The sequence below is a fragment of the Saimiri boliviensis genome, chromosome 3 (genome assembly GCF_048565385.1).
Source record: "Saimiri boliviensis isolate mSaiBol1 chromosome 3, mSaiBol1.pri, whole genome shotgun sequence".
Classification (NCBI taxonomy): Eukaryota; Metazoa; Chordata; class Mammalia; order Primates; family Cebidae; genus Saimiri; species Saimiri boliviensis.
Genome location: NC_133451.1, coordinates 57,094,676 through 57,113,438, shown reverse-complemented (window position 1 = coordinate 57,113,438; position 18,763 = coordinate 57,094,676). Strand labels below are relative to the sequence as shown.

The 18,763-nt window shown below is 33.8% G+C and overlaps 1 protein-coding gene across 32 annotated transcripts in view; it reads right to left on the bottom strand.

Moving 5' to 3' along the window:
• The window catches only part of ADGRL3 (adhesion G protein-coupled receptor L3), an 846,433-nt gene that overhangs the window by 73,211 nt on the left and 754,459 nt on the right, over positions 1-18,763 (bottom strand). For all 32 annotated transcript variants that reach the window (XR_012516839.1, XM_074396184.1, XM_074396178.1 and 29 more), the window contains 3 exons: positions 15,424-15,644; positions 2,117-2,183; positions 220-311 (listed from right to left, as the gene is read on the bottom strand). Coding sequence is in view for 31 of the 32 variants with exons in the window: in XM_074396184.1 (XP_074252285.1) it covers positions 220-311; positions 2,117-2,183; positions 15,424-15,644 (380 nt within the window). In the remaining variant the exon portion in view is untranslated. The remainder of the gene's footprint in view (positions 1-219; positions 312-2,116; positions 2,184-15,423; positions 15,645-18,763) is intronic.

Here is an 18,763-nt window from a genome sequence, read left to right as displayed (position 1 = left end):
AAGAATTTAGGAGAAAAACTATCTTTGAAAACAGAACTTTATTACACTTATGTTCAGGCAGATCAAATCACTTTGATGGTCAATCAATAGTCTTATTCAGCAAAGATAATACACGCATATTCTTTATCATTTTGTCATAAGATTTTGACATAAAAGAAAGGATAGTTTGGAGTATAAATATAAGGCAACCTATAGAAAACAAAAATAAAAATCACTTACTTGATATTATCAAGACAGCCTGATTCAGGTTTCAGTATAGCAGTATGATGAAACATTTTATATAAAGCAATCCCAAGGAAGATTACATTAAGCTGGAATGCAAAAGGTAGTATTATGTAGCATAACTGGAGTAGAAAAAACAAAAACAAAAACAAAATCTATTCTCTGTAACAGATGAGATGTTCTGGAAAATTAGGTCTCACTACACTTTTAAAGGAATTGGATCAGAGATGACTGCCTAGTGTTTTAGTAAAGGCAAGAAGCCAGTTTTGGGAATTGGGATACCACTGAGTTACAAAGCACTGCTATGCCAAATCACACAAATACAAAATCAGCATCAGCTGGAATGATGCTGTGGAAATTTTGAAACAATTCAGAGCCTAGTGTATGTCAAAACAAAAACAATACTTTTTAAAGATGTGTTACTATTTCTACACTCTGAATGTTTGTCTGAATTTATTGTTTAGTGACAATTTTCAAATACTATATTACAAAAATACAAATACTAAAATCAATATATTTTTGTGTAGCTGGCTCAAAAGGATTATAAAATGTTGTCTAAATTCTGATGCTATAATAAACTAAGACTAAAGTAAAAGAAATCCCCAATGGTATTGTCATATCACTGGAAACAGAAAAAGTATAAAATTTAAAACAAAACAGAAATAAAGTTCTCATGTAAACTTCATGTATCACACAAAACTAAACTGTATTTAACAAACCACGTAGCGAATTGCCCTTTCCCACTTGATTAATTTATACATTCCACAACTTGGCAATAAAAGCCCTCCTGAAATACTTTCAAAAATACATGTTCACAATGCTGTATCAATCATCCCCAAATCAAAAAAGTCTACAAAGTGAGAGTTATTAAAAAAAAAAATCCATTCAGTGGCCCCTAACATGAACAAAATCTAAATGGTGGGAAAACCTAATTTGAATTGACATAAGACTGCCCATGATCTTTCTACTACCTGCTCTTACCTTTCCTTTTTCCTTTTTTTTTTTTTTTCTGGTGAAATATTGTCTTCAGTTACAGAGTGCTCCCTAGTTACTGCGAGTACTGGTTGATATGTTTTGATTTTGGCTAACTGCCTATTCCTCACTAGGGATATTGTGTATTATGCAGTATATGTACCATATTATCTTTTCAAAGTGTGAAAAATTTCTGATTCCAAAACACATCTTACACCAAAGATTTCAGATAAAAAACCGTACACCTATATTTATCCAAAGTCAATAGGCGAATATTTTATTCACAAGATGGAGAGCAACTTTTATTTTTAAAATAACTATATAAGAATTACACTAACAGTTTAATCTAAATTAAGTTAAACAATTCATTTTTGAAACCAAAATATTATCTATTTAAAAACAGAAAAGGAAATATGATTCCAGAATATATGTCTAATGTGATTGTGACATTCTCAAGTAAAATTTTAAAGTTTTGCTTTTAAATTGTAAAGTTTTCAAGATTCGTATACAAAACAAAGCTGATAGGAACAATCGGGTGTTTTCCCATCTTTCTAATTTCTGTCAGCTCCCAATTCAAATTATTCAAAAGAAAAATAATGGAATATACTACTGTCAAACTTAGACTCATCACTGTTCAAATATTTATAGAACCAAATGGATTATGTTGGATTGGACCCTTGAGTAGTTATTATATTGCATAAGCTTTTGCAAATGCATATTTTCTTATTCCAACAGTTTTGATGAACTATTTTACAACATAAAAGTAGACTATAATGAGTGTTTAATTGCTTGAATTATGTAGGGTCAAATAAGTACATGCTTTCCCCACATTAACCTCTGTAAATTAAAGATAGTCAGTACTGGGATAGTGAAAGTTTTATTTCTTGACCTGGGAAACACAGAGTTAATTAGGAATTCTTACCATAATTATCAAGGTTGCTGGTCCTATAAAACTCCAAATAAAGTAGGTGTCAAGTCGGAGCCAACATCTGCAATGAAACACAAGGGAGAGAAGGCATTCAAGGACTGGGTATGGGACATACATCAAGAGTGAGCGAGTGACAGAGAAGAATGTGAGCTGCAAAGCATTCCACTGGGAGACAGGAAATATTACATTGCTTGTTCATTTAAATGCTGAATTATGTGCCCAATTTCTGACAGCACTATTGATGGAGTAAGATAATTACCCCTGGAGGAAGCAGGAAAAAATGGCACTGGGCCTATTTGCTAAGGCCTTTTGTGTCTGTCATAGAAACTTTTAAAAAAAGAGAAAGAAAGAAAGAAAAAGCCATACACGTAGCCATTAAATGGAGTAGCTTTAAGCTATCCTTTTCTCTCCAATTACGGTGCTACATAACCTGTCTATCAGCTGTCGGGCAAAGTGACATTTTCCTGTCAAGAAGATCTGAGGAATGCAGTACAAAGAAGAAATAAATTTGGTATCAGAAGATTGAAGTTTAATTAGGTTGGGCAGCCAACCTTTGAGACTTCTGGAGTCTTAAAAGGTGCATTGTTACGGCTCATACTTCTGGGGTTGCAAATGATCCTTCGCATCCCATGAAGCTGATTCATGACCCAAAAGTAAATTATTAATCACTTAATTTCAGCTACATTTAATACTCCCCCAATTCTTAAAACCTCTGGGAAATTCCATTTTCGTTCTTCAGGATGACAGGAAGACAAAATGGAAGTGACTAGTTATGAGAAAGATTAATGTAAATTTTGAACAAATTACATTTGATGTTAAAAATAATATATTGAATTATTTGCCACTTTGCCAGATATGAGGCATAATCAAGAAGAAAATTTCTCCAGTGGTAAATATTCAAGACTGGTTTGCTATATAATAAAAATGTGCAAATCCTAAGTACTCAAATATTTCTGTGATTATAAAAGTTGCTTACTAAGTAATAAGGGAGTAACAGAAAAACTATTAAAGAAAATTAGAAATGTCTATCAAAAAAGGAATTAATAAATACAATATTTTCTATTCCTTAGATGAAATGTGACAAAATAGTTAAAAAGGAGGAGGTAGATCTACATATGTCAATAGGATAAATAAAAAATAAATTTGGGTGTTGGGCATGGTGTCTCACATCTGTAATTCCAGCATTTTGGGAGGCCATGGCAGGCAGTTCACTAGAGCCCAGAAGTTCGAGACCAGCCTAGGCAACATGGTGAAACCCTGTCTCTGCAAAAATTAGCTGGGCATGGTGGTGTGTCCCTGTAGTCCCACCTCGCAGAAGGCTGAGGTGGAAAGATCACCTAAACCCGGGTAGTTGAGGCTGCAGAGAGCCGAAATCACACTGAGGCTGGAATGCGGGTGTCTCACACCCGCATTCCAGCCTGGGTGACAGAGTGAGACCCTGTCTCAAAAAAAAAAAAAAAAAGTTGAGTAAAAAATGTAAAAAAGGTAAAGAATATAAACTATAACTATATCAAATGTATATATAATAGCCTATATACATATATTAAAGATACATACCACAGACATTAAAAACTACACACAATATATTTTTGATGGCGATATACATATATATATATATATATCTCCATCAAAACATTATATATATATGATATATATATGATATTATATATATATCATATACATATGTTATTTAATGGAAAGGAAAGAAACCCACCAAACTCATGTTAGTGGTTTCCTCCCACATAAGAGTAGAGAGCACCTAGAAGTGGACCCAATGGGCTTTAGCCATATGTTTTAGGTTAGCAATTACTGACAGCAAATACACTAAAATACTAACAGTTTTAGCATCTGAGTGGTGGAGGCAATGATGTTAATTATGGTTTTTGGCTTCCTTTGCTATAACTTTAAACTTATTTTAAGAGCTAGATTTTAAGCAAAAAAAAAAAAAAAAAAAAAAAGCCTTGAACCAAAACAAATTGCCAACAAAAAGCCTATTTTAAAACAATGAAGAAATGAAGAGGGTGAGCACAGCAGCTCACCTCTGTTATCCCAGCACTTTGGGAGGCCAAGGCAGGAGGATCACTTGAGTCCAGGAGTTTGAGACCAGCCTGGGTAATATAGTCAGACCTCATCTCTACCAAAAAAAAAAAAAAAAAAAAAAAAAAAAAAAATTAGCTGGGGTTGGTGGTGCATGCCTGTGGTCCCAGCTACCCAGGAGGCTGAAGTGGAAGGATGATTTGAGCCCGGGAGGCCCAGGGTGTGGAGAATCATGAACCGGGCACTGTACTCCAGCCTGAGCAACAGAGGGAGACTCCATCTCAAAAACAAAACAAAAGCCAAAAACGAACTCTGGCCTTCTTATATTAAGTTAACCATATGTAAACTAATTTCAGTAGAAGTGCAATAGGCACTCTAACAAGAAACTAACTGCAAGTTCCTATTTTTTATGTAGACAAGGCTATTTCTTTTTTTTTTTTTTTTTTTTTTTTTTTGAGACAGAATTTCGCTCTTGTTACCCAGGCTGGAGTGCAATGGCGCGATCTCGGCTCACCGCAACCTCCGCCTCCTGGGTTCAGGCAATTCTCCTGCCTCAGCCTCCCGAGTAGCTGGGATTACAGGCACGTGCCACCATGCCCAGCTAATTTTTTGTATTTTTAGTAGAGACGGGGTTTCACTATGTTGACCGGGATGGTCTCGATCTCTCGACCTCGTGATCCACCCGCCTCGGCCTCCCAAAGTGCTGGGATTACAGGCTTGAGCCACCGCGCCCGGCCGACAAGGCTATTTCTATATTCAAAGTAAACGAAATAATCCTGTTTGAAAAAACGCTATTAGTGAAGCAATCAATGCTTAGTTAAAAACTATTGGTTTGTTTGGATAATTAGTTACTCATTTGTTGTGATGGTGTTCAAAAAACTTGATCATAGGAAATAGAAGTGTGGTGCCAAATACAAGCAGAAACCAAACCAGAGAATTCAAAGTTGAAATATGAACATACCCTTCATTCTGACCATAGGCTATACTGTTACCACCCTAATAAAAGAGAGAATGTGTGTATGTGTGTAAGAGAGACAGCAAAAGAGAGAGAGAGAGAGAGAGAGAGAGAGAGAGAGGAAAAGAAAGAAAGGAAGGAAGAAAAAGAAAGAAAGAAAGAAAAAGAGAAAGAAAGAAAGAAAGAAAGAAAGAAAGAAAGAAAGAAAGAAAAGAAAGAAAGAAAAAGAAAGAAAGAAAAAGAAAGAAAAAAACTCTTGGGAAAGGAAGATTTTCATGGGTCTTTCTGGGTTTTGAACAAAGATTGTATTTTCCCTCAGGGTAAAAACAATGAAGGAGCCTGGGCATATGGTTCATGCCTGTGATCCCAGCACTTTGGGAGGCTGAGGCAGGCAGATCACTTGAGGTCAGGAGTTCAAGACCGGCCTCCACATCCAACTTGTTGAAACCCCATCTCTACTAAAAATATAAAAATCAGCTGGGCATGCTGGTGCATGCCTGAAATCCTAGCTACTTGGGACGCTGAGGCAGGAGAATCGCTGGAACCCGAGGGGCGGAGGTTGCAGTCAGCTGAGATCATGCCATTGCACTCCAGATTGGGCGATGGAATGAGACTTTGACTCAAAACAAAAACAAAAGCAAAAACAAAAAAAAAAAAACAATGAAGAACAAAACCAAAACATGGACATTTTCCCAGTCTAGATCAGATGGATACAGATCAGACAGATACACACATACACACACACACACACACAAACACACACACACACACACAATTGTAGCTCATGAATGCTGCAGAAATTACAGCAACATGATGTAATAGTAATAATACATTTTAAGAAGGACTGCTAATAATGCAGCTCTTGTTATTTTGTAGGTCAAGTAAGTTTTTGAAAGCTAATCTGAGAACTAAAACACATTTTCAGAAAAAAAATGTGCTCCACAATCTTCTATAGAAGATTATTTTACAAGTTAAGGAATCTTAAATAAATAACTTTAATTATATTATTAACAGTTGTCTTGGACTAAGGAAATTTTAAAATTTTAAACAATCTCACCAAATGTTTTGTTAAAATTAAATAGTATCATTATAGCCTTGCAAACTTTGCTTTTTTGAAAATGGTCTCAGCTTAGCTAATGCTTTATTTAGAAATGTGCTTTTGGCAGAGCAATCTTTTCTAAACATAAAAGGGCAACTCAAAATGATTATTTGTATTCATTAAGAAAAAATTGTATACCTATTTGGTAGAATAGATTTACATTTCCTTTGGAATTGAACAGTGAAAGAAGCAATATAAAACACGTAAAGTGTACTTAGTAAATCATCCCTCCATGAGGGCCACTGGGGCTTTCCTCTCTTCTGGAAGGCTGTGTGGCAAGAATCCCTTTTCTAATTTGATTGCCATATGTCCACACCTGCTGTTGTTTCTGGCCACATGCTGGCTTTCTCAAAGCCTTCTGTGTTTCCTCCTCTTCCTATTAACTACCTTATAAATTTGCATGATTCCTGTCCCAGTTCCCTGTGCCTATATTAAAACATTTCACTGAGGCTTTAAGGTGGAGAAGAATATTACGTGGGGTCTCTATATACATGCCTGGGCACGTATATCCTACCTCAGAGTTTTCTTTTATAAGTCTGGCCATTCAGTGACATTTAGATACAGTGTAAAAACACTGGTTGAGATTAGACAAAGCCAGAAGAACAATTTATCACACTAAACACACTGAAATCCAGCATGTGAGTGTTAAGAGAGACCCACTATTGAAGAATACAATTTATCTGAAAATTGCCTTTATCTACTAAGCAACATTTGATTTGTGAAATTAGTAATTTGGATTGGCCATTCACATTTAATTTTTAAGAAATGACCATTTCTTTTTTCTAAATGAAATTGAATCATATATATATATATATATATATATATATATATATATAATCTATACATTGTGTTTATAAAAGTGCTGTAACAAAAGACAGAACAGACTTGAGAAAGCAAGTGCATTCTGACCACACTCACGTTTATTTCACTCATGTTTATTTAAGGCAATAGTAAAAACCTTTGATATTAGATATATTCTGTAATTCAAAGAAACACTTATATACCACAAAACTTGATCTTTTTCATTTATCTAATACAAATATGTTATTGGAATTCATTTTGTAGCATAATTTTTTTTTCAAAAATAAAAGTAACATATATTGCTAGATATATGATGAGGTCTGACTAGATTATACAAATTTATTGATCTCCGAACTCTAAAGAACTGGTGTTAACCCACAAGAATAAATTGTCCGTCTCCTTGTGAATTGTTCTATTATAAAATATTAACCAAAATTTTTTAGAGTAATGTAAATCAGCAATGTGTTTGTTTCACTTTCTATAGGATGCTTAAATCAGAGACTAAATTATTCTTCATGTATATTAAATGTAACCAGTAAACAATCTTTGGCTACATTAGATCATGAAATTCACAAGGCTTAACCATATCAAGTTGTTTATAAGAATTTTTAAATTATACAATATCCTTTTCTCTGTAACATTTGCCTATATATACACGTATGAATATATATGTATATATATGTGTGTGTGTGTGTGTGTGTGTGTGTGTGTGTGTATGTGTGTGTGTATAGGCAAATGTGTATATATACATATATATATACCTTTATGTGTGTGTGCATATTTGTATATATATATACAAATATATATGTGTGTATATATATATGTGTGTGTGTGTATACATTTGCCTATATATATGTGTGTGTATATGTATACATATACACACACATATATGTGTAGATATATGTGTGTGTATATGTGTGTGTGTGTATATATATACAAACACATATATACACACACACATATACACACATATATCTACACATATATGTGTATATGTGTGTGTGTATATATATACACACACACATATACACACACATATATCTATACATATATATACATACACACACACATATATAGGCAAATGTATACACACACACACACACACACACACACATACACATACACATATAGCAAGATTGAGAGAGTAAGAAAGAAATAAAGAGAAACTTAGCAAAAAAGAAGGGCAAGATGGGAAAAAGGAAATAGGTATAAACTCCAAGTATAATAAATCTAGGTCTCAGCTTATTGCATAATATAATTGTTAGGGATACTTTAATGCCATTTTCATCATAGCACATTCATACATCTAATGTTGAAATACTTCCTAAGCAAGTGCATGAATTATTAAAAAAAGCTTGGTGGAGAGGAATGGAACGCAGTCAGTGGTGGTCAAGACTAGCATTTGAGGTTCCGCTACAGCTTTGGATCTTAGAATTAAACACTACCACTAATACATCAAAAGTAGAGTGTGCTGTCTTTATTTCCTGAACTTGTTATATTTTTTAAAATAATTTCGGCCGGGAGAGGTGGCTCAAGCTTGTAATCCCAGCAATTTGGGAGGCCGAGGCGGGTGGATCACGAGGTCAAGAGATCGAGACCATCCTGGTCAACATAGTGAAACCCCGTCTCTACTAAAAATACAAAACATTAGCTGGGCATGGTGGCACATGCCTGTAGTCCCAGCTACTCGGGAGGCTGAGGCAGGAGAATTGCCTGAACCCAGGAGGCGGAGGTTGCGGTGAGCCGAGATCGCGCCATTGCACTCCAGCCTGGGCAACAAGAGCGAAACTCCGTCTCAAAATAATAATAATAATAATAATAATAATAATAATAATAATAATTTCATTATTTTTTCAGCAAAATGCATCCTACATTCTATGATCGACTATAAAGATAACAATTATAACTATTATAATTTATTAATACTACTAAATGTTGAGCAATTGCCATGTTCTCATCTTAGTAGAAGGTGATCTCATAAGAGCTGTGTACAAGAAACCCCTGTGACACAAGTTTACCTATATAACAAACCTTCACATATACCCCTGAACCTGAAAGTAAAAAAAAAAAACAAAACAAAAGACTTGTAATCACTACTCTAGTAAATGGATGCTTTTTAATACAATCTATTTTATAATTAAAACTAATGTTGCTGACCATGTTTATGTTTCTTCATTTGTATCAGCCAAATAATAGAACCAGTAATAATAAAAGTTCTGATTTAATAAATATTTATCTATGCTAGACACTTTACATATATACATACTTTTTATATACATACACACACTTTATGTATATACATATTCTCATAAATGTGTATGCACACACATACACACACACACAGTTTCAAACATCAGAATAGTCTTGCTAGTACTTACAATAACTCCCACTTTATGGATTAGGAATGTGATATTCAGGTAAACTACCCACAGCCACATAGATAATAAGTAGTTGAGACTAAATTTTATTCTAGTCTATCTGACTCCAGACTTTCTGTGGCTATTAGATGTTTCTCCAGAGAATAAAATTGTAAGTTATAAAACAACTAATTGATAATCATAAATTCTTAATAAGTAGGTGAGAAATTTATATGCTGTATATAATGCACAGGTTACTAAAACAGGCCTCAAGTCAAAATATCAGATCTTTCTAAATATAAAGTCATCTTGATGTTAGTGAAACTTTTAGTATTATTAAACAGCTTCATCACTGCAATATGACATATATCACAAATCATTTAACAGAGTATAACTCCAAGGTTTTTAGTATATTTAAGAAATGTGAACCAATCACCATAATTTAATTTTATATTTTCATTTCACCAAAATGAAACTCTGTGCCCACCAAAAGTCACTCTTCATTGTCCACCCCTCACTGCTCTGCAATGACCCATCCATGCTCTCCCCAATCTTAGCAATCACTATATTTTCTGTCTTTAAAGATTTGCCTATTCTGGATATTTTATATAAATAGCAACATATAATATATAGTCTTTCATAACTGGCCAAACTATAGTCAAACACATCTGGTGATAATATTACAGTAAGGTTGATGCTTCATGTCAATTAAATGTTTTAAGAACATTTTATAACATCATATAATAATTGCTTAGAAAAATACTTCTTAGGTGAAAATATGATTTTCTATGAGTTTGAAATGCTTAGAAACTGTGAACAAAATAAGTAAATCTAGGCATTTAACTTCAGATACCATCAAGATCAATGTTCCTTAATGAATCTCTTTCTTGAATAATACTCTAATCTAATATTCAAAAAAATCTATTATCACTTTTCTACCTACATGATTATGCTGGTTAGATAATGAAGTGAAAATAAGGAAATCTGGGGTCTTTTAACTAACAGAGGAGAAACTACTCTTTTTAGAGATGCTCTTAAGATAGTGAGCTAGGAAGACAAATGTAAAATTTAATGGATAATTTACAACAATCTTCAGATCGTAAAATTTGATTTCTATTATTTTTAATGGCTTGGCTATTCTTCTAGTACTCAAGAATGTTCTGATCGATTATAAATGTTCATGACTTCATCCACACATTTAGAAACTCCTCATCAATTTTTCAGCCCAGATTTTCTCTCCTAGACAATTCTCTGGGCTTTACCCCTTCCCAGTGTCCTCTCTCCCTCCTCCTGGTACCCACTTCTAACTCCGTCTTCCAGTGCACTCATGATGGTGTTGCCTTTTCACTTGCATACACGAGATTGAGTGAAAAACGCTATAAAATATCAATGTGATTTTTTTCTTTAAATAAAAATTTACTGTTCAAACAGTTTTCATGTTTTGGTAATATTGCAATAATTAAAGTTTAAATGAAGTGATTAGTTTCAGGTCATAAAACCAAAGTATTTAGCACTGAATTTCCAAATGTGTCCTGTCTAAATTATTGTTAAGTCAGTGCTAGCCTTTGTTATAATTATCTTCTGACACTATCATATTGATGGCATCACTGAATACCCATATAAATAACAGTGTAAGAGACAAAGAAAGATATAAGGAAGAGATAAATGAAAATGAATGCCCATTAACAGTGCAATTTATACCTGTGGTGTATTAGCAGAAGTTTTTTTTTTTTTTTTTTTTTAAAGATTATTGGTTTTTTAAATGGATTTTTTAAATGTCTGATTATTTTAACCAAATGTTATTCTAAGAACATTCTTGAATATAATGTCATTACAGATAAAAAGATTTTGTTAAACAAATAATGGCTCTTTACAAGCACTGCAAATTGATGGCAAACTAAGTAACTTCTCTAAATCAAATTTTTATGCTTTGTACGTATGTGTTTTATACATAATAATAAATTCAATATCCCTAATAACATTTCATAGAAGACATATGAAAATCCATCAGCCAGATGGACTATGATAGTTATCTCCGTATCTATCAAAATAGCTTTATTTAACCTACAAAACAATTTTATCTCTGATTTTATCTCCTACCATTAATATAATTCTCCCAATTTTAGAAATGTAAGATATTATTATTATATTAAAGGTTTCAGAAATAAAACCTCATTGTCAGCATAATAAACAAATAAAGTAAGGGTAGAGAAAAGGGAAACATGTCTATTATTTGAATTATTGTAATAGACATTCAGTGGTTTTATTCTAGATGTACTCTAAGTAGGCAAGACTGAAGAATAAACGCTTAAGAATCATGAAGTTCCAAAAACAAGAATAAAAGACATACATTTTACTGTATTGAGCTTAATAATAGTTTAAAGGAAATAGCTGTCAAGAATTTCTCTGATTTCTGGCTAATTTCACTTTATTTTAGACTGTGGATTATATATTTTCATATTTTCAAAAATCTACATGGTTCATAGGAAGGTAACATTGCAAACAAACCTGAGATAGCAGAGATGTGTGGAAAAAAAAGAGGCATGTAGCGAATAAGGAGTAGGAAATGCCGTATTAGATAAAATAAAAGCAATACACAACAGCAAGAGAAACTGGGACAAAGACATTCTCAATGATAAGAAACAAAATACATAATTCTGTATACAGAAATCCTTTGAGTTGTGTAAAAATTAATGGCTTATATTTTTCGTTGCAATGCCTTAAGTCCTGATGGAAGTAATCTGTTCACTTTAACTTCTCAAGTAAACCTCAGTGGGTCAGTACTGGTTCTCTTTTCAATACCTTCTTCTTCAGTGGGCAAAATGGCACTGTATAGATGTTGGATTCCATGAATTCCCAAAAAGTAGAAGCCAAACATTTTTTACATGTATTCTGAAGGCTCTCTGTGGACAGTTTATTTAAAATGTACAAACAAGACACTAAAATGTTTTATGCCTGCCTGTGAAATCGTTGAAATAATGAAATTTTCCCTATATTTTACTTTCTCTTTTCCATCTACCCTCTCTTTTCTCTATATCTGTTTTGCTTCTCTTTGTGTTGAAAAAAGTCATAATTGCAAAACTGAAGTATTATTAAGGCTTGTTTTAAATAGCTGCCTGGGAAATAAATTAGCCCCTAGTCTCACACAGTAATAATGTCAGTAAATGAGAGTTTCCAGTTATGGTGCAGGAAATTAAAGTAATGATGGCCAAAGCTTTAACAAAGTCACAAGAGACTACATATTATTGATTCTATGAAAAGATAGATTTCTACTGTCCAAAAAATGACATCTGTCTCAAAGTAAATGACTAAAATACAAACCAAACAAATTGAATGAGTTCGGTAACGGAAATTTCCAAATACCTAAGGAGAAAAAGTTAATGTAAAACAAAAACATAATTTGGAACTTCAAGAGAGCAAAATGGAACTACTTAACAATATTTGAAATAGTATAAGGTCACAAATAACTATATTATTCAATTTCTTGGTAGGAAAATGCATTGAGCAAAATGTAAAATCCCGTGATCTAGGTGAAATGACTGCTAGCGGGTTTCGTTTTATGTTGATGAAAATATTCTAAAATTAGACCTGGTGATGAATGTATAATACCATGAACATCCTAAAAACAACTGGAGTGTATACTTTAAACTAGTGAGTTTTATGTTATATGTATATATCAAAGTTGTTATCTAAAATAACAAACCTATATCAACCTAACATCCCTCCCCTAAGGTATATTTAGGTGCAATCTCAGATCATGTTTTTGTGCTAATCCTAGTCTATTTCAAAAACGTCACTGGAATGTTCAGAAAAATCATAGACTTGATTACAATTCACAAAGTTAAGATTAAAAAATAATTGTTATTAATATATTTAGACAAATGGTTTTAAATAGCCTGTCACTATACTCAAAGACTTAACAGGAATAAGTCTTCTTTTAATTGTATTGTTGGTGCCTAAAATAGCATATGTCACATATGTGTTTTAACTATGCTCCCAATAATTCTGGCCTCCTCTCCTTGTCGTTCCCTTTTTATGAATCCTCACTTCTGAAAAGCAAGCTGTTTTATTGCCAGCATGTTCAGACTGCTGATTGCCGGTGGAAAGTCATGAAATTTGGCTTATTAACTTCTGTACAAATTGAAGTTATCTAACCTCATCTGAGCTTTCATTGCTGCTTGAAAATCTTTTTATTAATGTCTAATTGGCTCCTTAGCACATTTTCCAGAGTGTTCATTTCAAAGCTTTTCAAATCTGTTCTCTTTAAGTGACCTCACCTATTCACTCAATAGAATCAACATCTTTTACTTGATGGAAAATTTCCTCTGCTTCAAAATTTACCTTTCCTTTCCTTAACTTCACACTCACCTAAAAAATGTGGGGTCATTTTACAATTTCCAAATAAATAAATAAATCCTAGTTTATTTGAAATAACCTGACTTGGCTTATCTCACTTCTGCTACCCACTAGCTCTATAACCACAGGCAATGCAATAAATTTATCTAGTATTTGATTTTCTCACTTGTAAAATTAGTGCCATGGACTTTGCAAATTCTAAGACCACTTTTAGTAATAAATCAAGATTTCTCTAATCTTGTGTTTAGTCCTGTGTCTTTCTATCCCCCAGGGCTTTTCCCTTTCATTTGGCCCATATATTCTATAAGGAATTTTCTCTCCACAAATCTCCTTCTATTAATTTGATTCTTCTCACCCTAGATATGCTTAAGACTTCATCTTTAAAATCTTCCTTCATGATTATCACATAAGTTAATATTTTCACTATTTTTCAATCAACTTACTTCCGGGTGTAAATAACACTCTTACTACCGACTTGTCTCCTCACACCTTCCAATTTGCCTTCTTCTTCCAGTACTTTGCACAAATGGCTGTCACACTATTTGGGAGGCTGAGGCAGGAAGATCACTTGAGCTCAGAAGTTCCAGCAGCCCAGGCAACATAGAGACCCCGCCTCTTAAAAAAAAACGACTTGTTACAGAGGTAATTTTTTTTTTTTTTTTGTCTTTTTATAACTTAAACTAATTTTGACATAAAACACCACTGAAGGTAGTTTTCTGTTCTTGTTTTGTTTTGCCTTTTAGAGATGAGGCTTCACTCTGTCATCCAGGCTGGAGTAAGGTGGCATAATCACAGCTCACTGTAATCTTGAAAGCCTGGGCTGAGGGACTCCCCTCCCTCAGCATCCTAAGCAGCTTCATAGGCATGCACCACCGTGTCTGGTCACTGGTGGTGTTCTGAAACACCATCTTGACACTTTCTTCTCACTTCCCTTGAATCCGAATCGCATGGTAATCTTTCTAAGTGTCTGCTTACCTCTTATTTTTTCTCCTGGGGCTATGTTCTAAATACGATTATTCCTCAGATTATTCCTTTCTAATCTTCTTCTAATAAAACTTTGATTTACTCTGGGGATCTCAACTGTTATATGTATGTAGATTAAAAATATATTTTTAGCTGAACTTCATCCTAATATGCTGCACATCTCCATGTATATGTCTTACCAATTTAAAGCTATGTTGAAAACAAAATTCATCACTCTACCTCAATGCCTACCTAGAAAAAAGGATAAAAACACAAGCTGTCCCTGTTCCTATGCTCTTTCTCTTGATGACATAAAAGGTTTTCCAGTGACTCGAACTGACTTGTCAGGAAGTAGAGAAGACACCAGTGTCAGGGGTTACGCCGTCCTGTGCTAGCAGACTAGCAAACAGCTTTTCATGCAGCTAGTTCTTCCTTTGACAAACGTCTTAATTTGCTGAAGAAAAATAAAATTATGATCTCTTTGTAATTATGCAAGGTTATGATGGTGTGGAAAAATTATGCTGTTTTAAAACAGCATCATGGTAAGTCTCAATGTATTTTCTTTTTTCTTTTTACATCATAACCAAAGTATAACCATGGACGAACATATACAGATTTGCTGCTCCAGTTCCTTCATCTATTGCTGTGAGGTAATATAAAGACTTTAACTTCTAAGAAAATCCAACACTTTTATTTCACCTAGATTTAAAAAGAAAGAAAGCAATAAACTTACACTTTATCTGTTCCATAACTCCTGTAGTCTACTGCAGCTGACACAGCCACAATGAGTGCAGGCATCCCATAGCCAACCAGATAAAAGTATTTCCTACGTGAATGTTCACTCTCAAAAACCTCCACCAGCATGATATAGAGCTGCACTCCCTCCAGAAACATCCAGGTGAAGGCAGCCAAGAAGAAGAAATGTAAGAGGGCAGCGAAAACAGCACAGGCAATCTAGGAAAAGGAACAAATGATTTAGTCAAATCACTACCACATGGAATACTGGTCAACTGCCATAAAACCAAATTAAATATTTACCAAGACTGCATAACAACATGTCTGCAAAATAATAATCCAGAGAAGATTCTTAAAACACAGATATTAGAACTAATATACTTAAATATAACCTATCTTTGAAAACTGCCTTTAACATTAATAATGGCTTATGGATGACAGCATACCATTAGAATAAAAAAATTATAATATTTAGGGAAATTCTAATAAGACCCTATGAATAATTATTCCTGAGATTAACACAAAGATTTAAAAATAGATTTTAAGAATTTTTCTCTTGGCCATAATCATGTGTATACCAGCATACTAAGTTCTTCAACTGTTAATGAAAGAGAAACATTAGAACTAAGGGGAAAATTAAATAGTGTAATTAATTGCAGTCTTTTAATGATGATATTAGAAATTGTTTATTTCATGATGATATTATTAATTATTTGTAATTGTTTGGTTATTACTTCCCAAAAGGATTTAAAGTGGTATTGGAAAATTCATGGTGAACATGATTAAAAATGGATCTGGTTAAAATTAAATGTTCCCAAACTGCTTTCTTTCTCTGAATTTTTGTTATCAAACTAAATATCGATTTAGACAACCTTAGTCAAAAAAGGCAGCCAGCTCTTATTTTTGTATATTTTCTAAACTGTACAATTTTCAGCTGAGCAGCTATCAATTCCTTACTCTCATGTCAATTCCTGAATTCTCATTTCTTTCAGTTCTTCTTCCTTATAGGAAGCTCTGACTTAGCCCGGGGGCAGTGGCTCATGCCTGTAATCCCAGTACTTTGTTGGGAGGCTGAGGCAAGGCAGATCAGGATGTCAGGAGTTTGAGACAAGGCTGGCTAACATGGTGAAACCCCATCTCTACTAAAAATACAAAACATTAGCTGGGTGTGGTGGCAGGTGCCTGTAATTCCAGCTACTCAGGAGGCTGAGGCAGGAGAACCACTTGAACCCGGGAGGTGGAGGTTGCAGAAAGCCGAGACCATGCCACAGCACTCCAGCCTGGGCCATGGAGCTAGACTCCATCTAAAAAAAAAAAAAAAAAAGGAAGCCCTGACTGAAATCTATAGCTGCTACTAGAAAAGGTCAGCAAACTTATAGAAGTTACCAGAGTAGTATGGATTCATTGATGAGTATGATCCCTATGAAATAAGACAAAAGGGCAGGTCAAATTTTACGTTACAAACATGACATTGAAGGAGAGATCAGAAAGTCCTACATCTGAGGAGCTAGAAAGAAAGCTGGTCCTAAACACTATGTGGAGTGCAGAAAAGGACACCTTGCTAGCAAGGGGAGTGACAAGTTTTGCTGAGCTGCCCTCTACCCATGTTTTCATAGCAATCATTGTTCTTTATATTACTTGTTAGAAATGAGTTTTGTGTGGTATGCAATATTTGGCAGAGTTTTTTATATCATATGTAACATCAGGAAGCAAAAATAAGAATAAAGTTTCTAAATGAAAAGAAATCACACAGCATTTGAATTGCAAGCTAACAAGAGAATAAAATGATACATTCTTGGAAAATAACACAATTTTCCATTTCTTGCTTTTTAGAGTTAGAACTTCAACTATTAATTTTTGTTAAACAAGGCTTTACTTTCTTGAGGAAAGAAATGTGTACTTTGATTGCTTATTCATAGGTATGCATTTATGGGGAAAGCTGTCACATTAGTATATGATACCCAATTAAAAATATAATCACCATAATTGTACCCTTCACAGTCATTAATCATGAATGTGTAATCACAAACATGAATCCAACTGCATTTTTATTGTAAAGTACTCCATACATATGGACACATACCAGAAAGCAGCATTAAGTGAACAAACTATTTATTATGCTCAGAGTCTTCTACAAAATGAAACTTTTATGCTCGTTTGCAGTTTTACTCATGATAACAAATTTGTATCGTGAATAAATCTTAAGCAAACTGAAATTGCCTTCCAAAAATTTTAAGTGGGCATAATGTCTGTGTAATATATTAAGATATTATCTATTATTTATATTTTTTTCTTGGTTTTACTAACACTGGGCTAGTGCTGTTCATTTTTTTTTTCTTTTTCTTTCCCTTTTCCTCTTCCTCCTTTCCTTGATATGACTAAATGTAGGCTGCAATAACGTACAGGGTTGGCACTTAAAGACATGACCAGAACTCATGCAAATATAAAGTGTCAAACAAAATTTGGGAAGAGTTTACATATACTAAAAACAATTTGCAGGTTGTACTGTTTTCCAAAATACGTCAATTGGAAAAACTCGTTTTAGACATGCAGATTTTAAAGTAATATCGGCTGATTTTAAGGAAATTCTATTTATTAGAAAAAAGATATTTTTTCATTTTCTATATAATTTTACCAAGGCTTCCTCAACATTGAACTCTGTGGTTAAAACAAAAGAAAAAAATAATGACAATATGTAGTTCCTTAGAAAGACAAGTTATGAAATAATTTCTGAAGAAACGTATATCTTATTTATTGGTAATGGGAACACAAAATGGTACAGCAACTTTGGAAGACAATTTGTCAGTTTCTTTAAAAACTAAATACATTCTTACCATGCGGCCCACAAATTGTGCTCCCTGGTTTTATCCTAAAGAGTTAAAAACATATGTCCACACAAAAACCTGCACACGAATTTCACAGCAGCTTTCTTCATAATTGACAAAAAGCGTAATTGACATCTTGGGAAGCAGCCAAGGTGTTCTTCAGTTAAGTGAGTAGATCAGACAATGGTGGTACATCAGACAATGGAATATTTATTATTTAACTCAAAACAAATAAGCTATCAAGTCACAAAAAGGCATGAAGGAAATTCAAATATATATATGACCATTTGAGAGAAGCCATGGCCAGGTGTGATGCCTCATGTCTGTAATCCTGGCACTTTGGGAGGCTGAGACAGGCGAATCGGATAAGTCCAGGATTTTGAGAGCAGACTGAGCAACATGGCGAAACCCTGTCTCTATTAAAAATACAAAAAGTTAGCTGGGCATGGTGGTGCATGCTATTCCAGGGGCTGTGGTGGGAGGATTGCTTGAGCCTGGGAGATGGTGATTGCA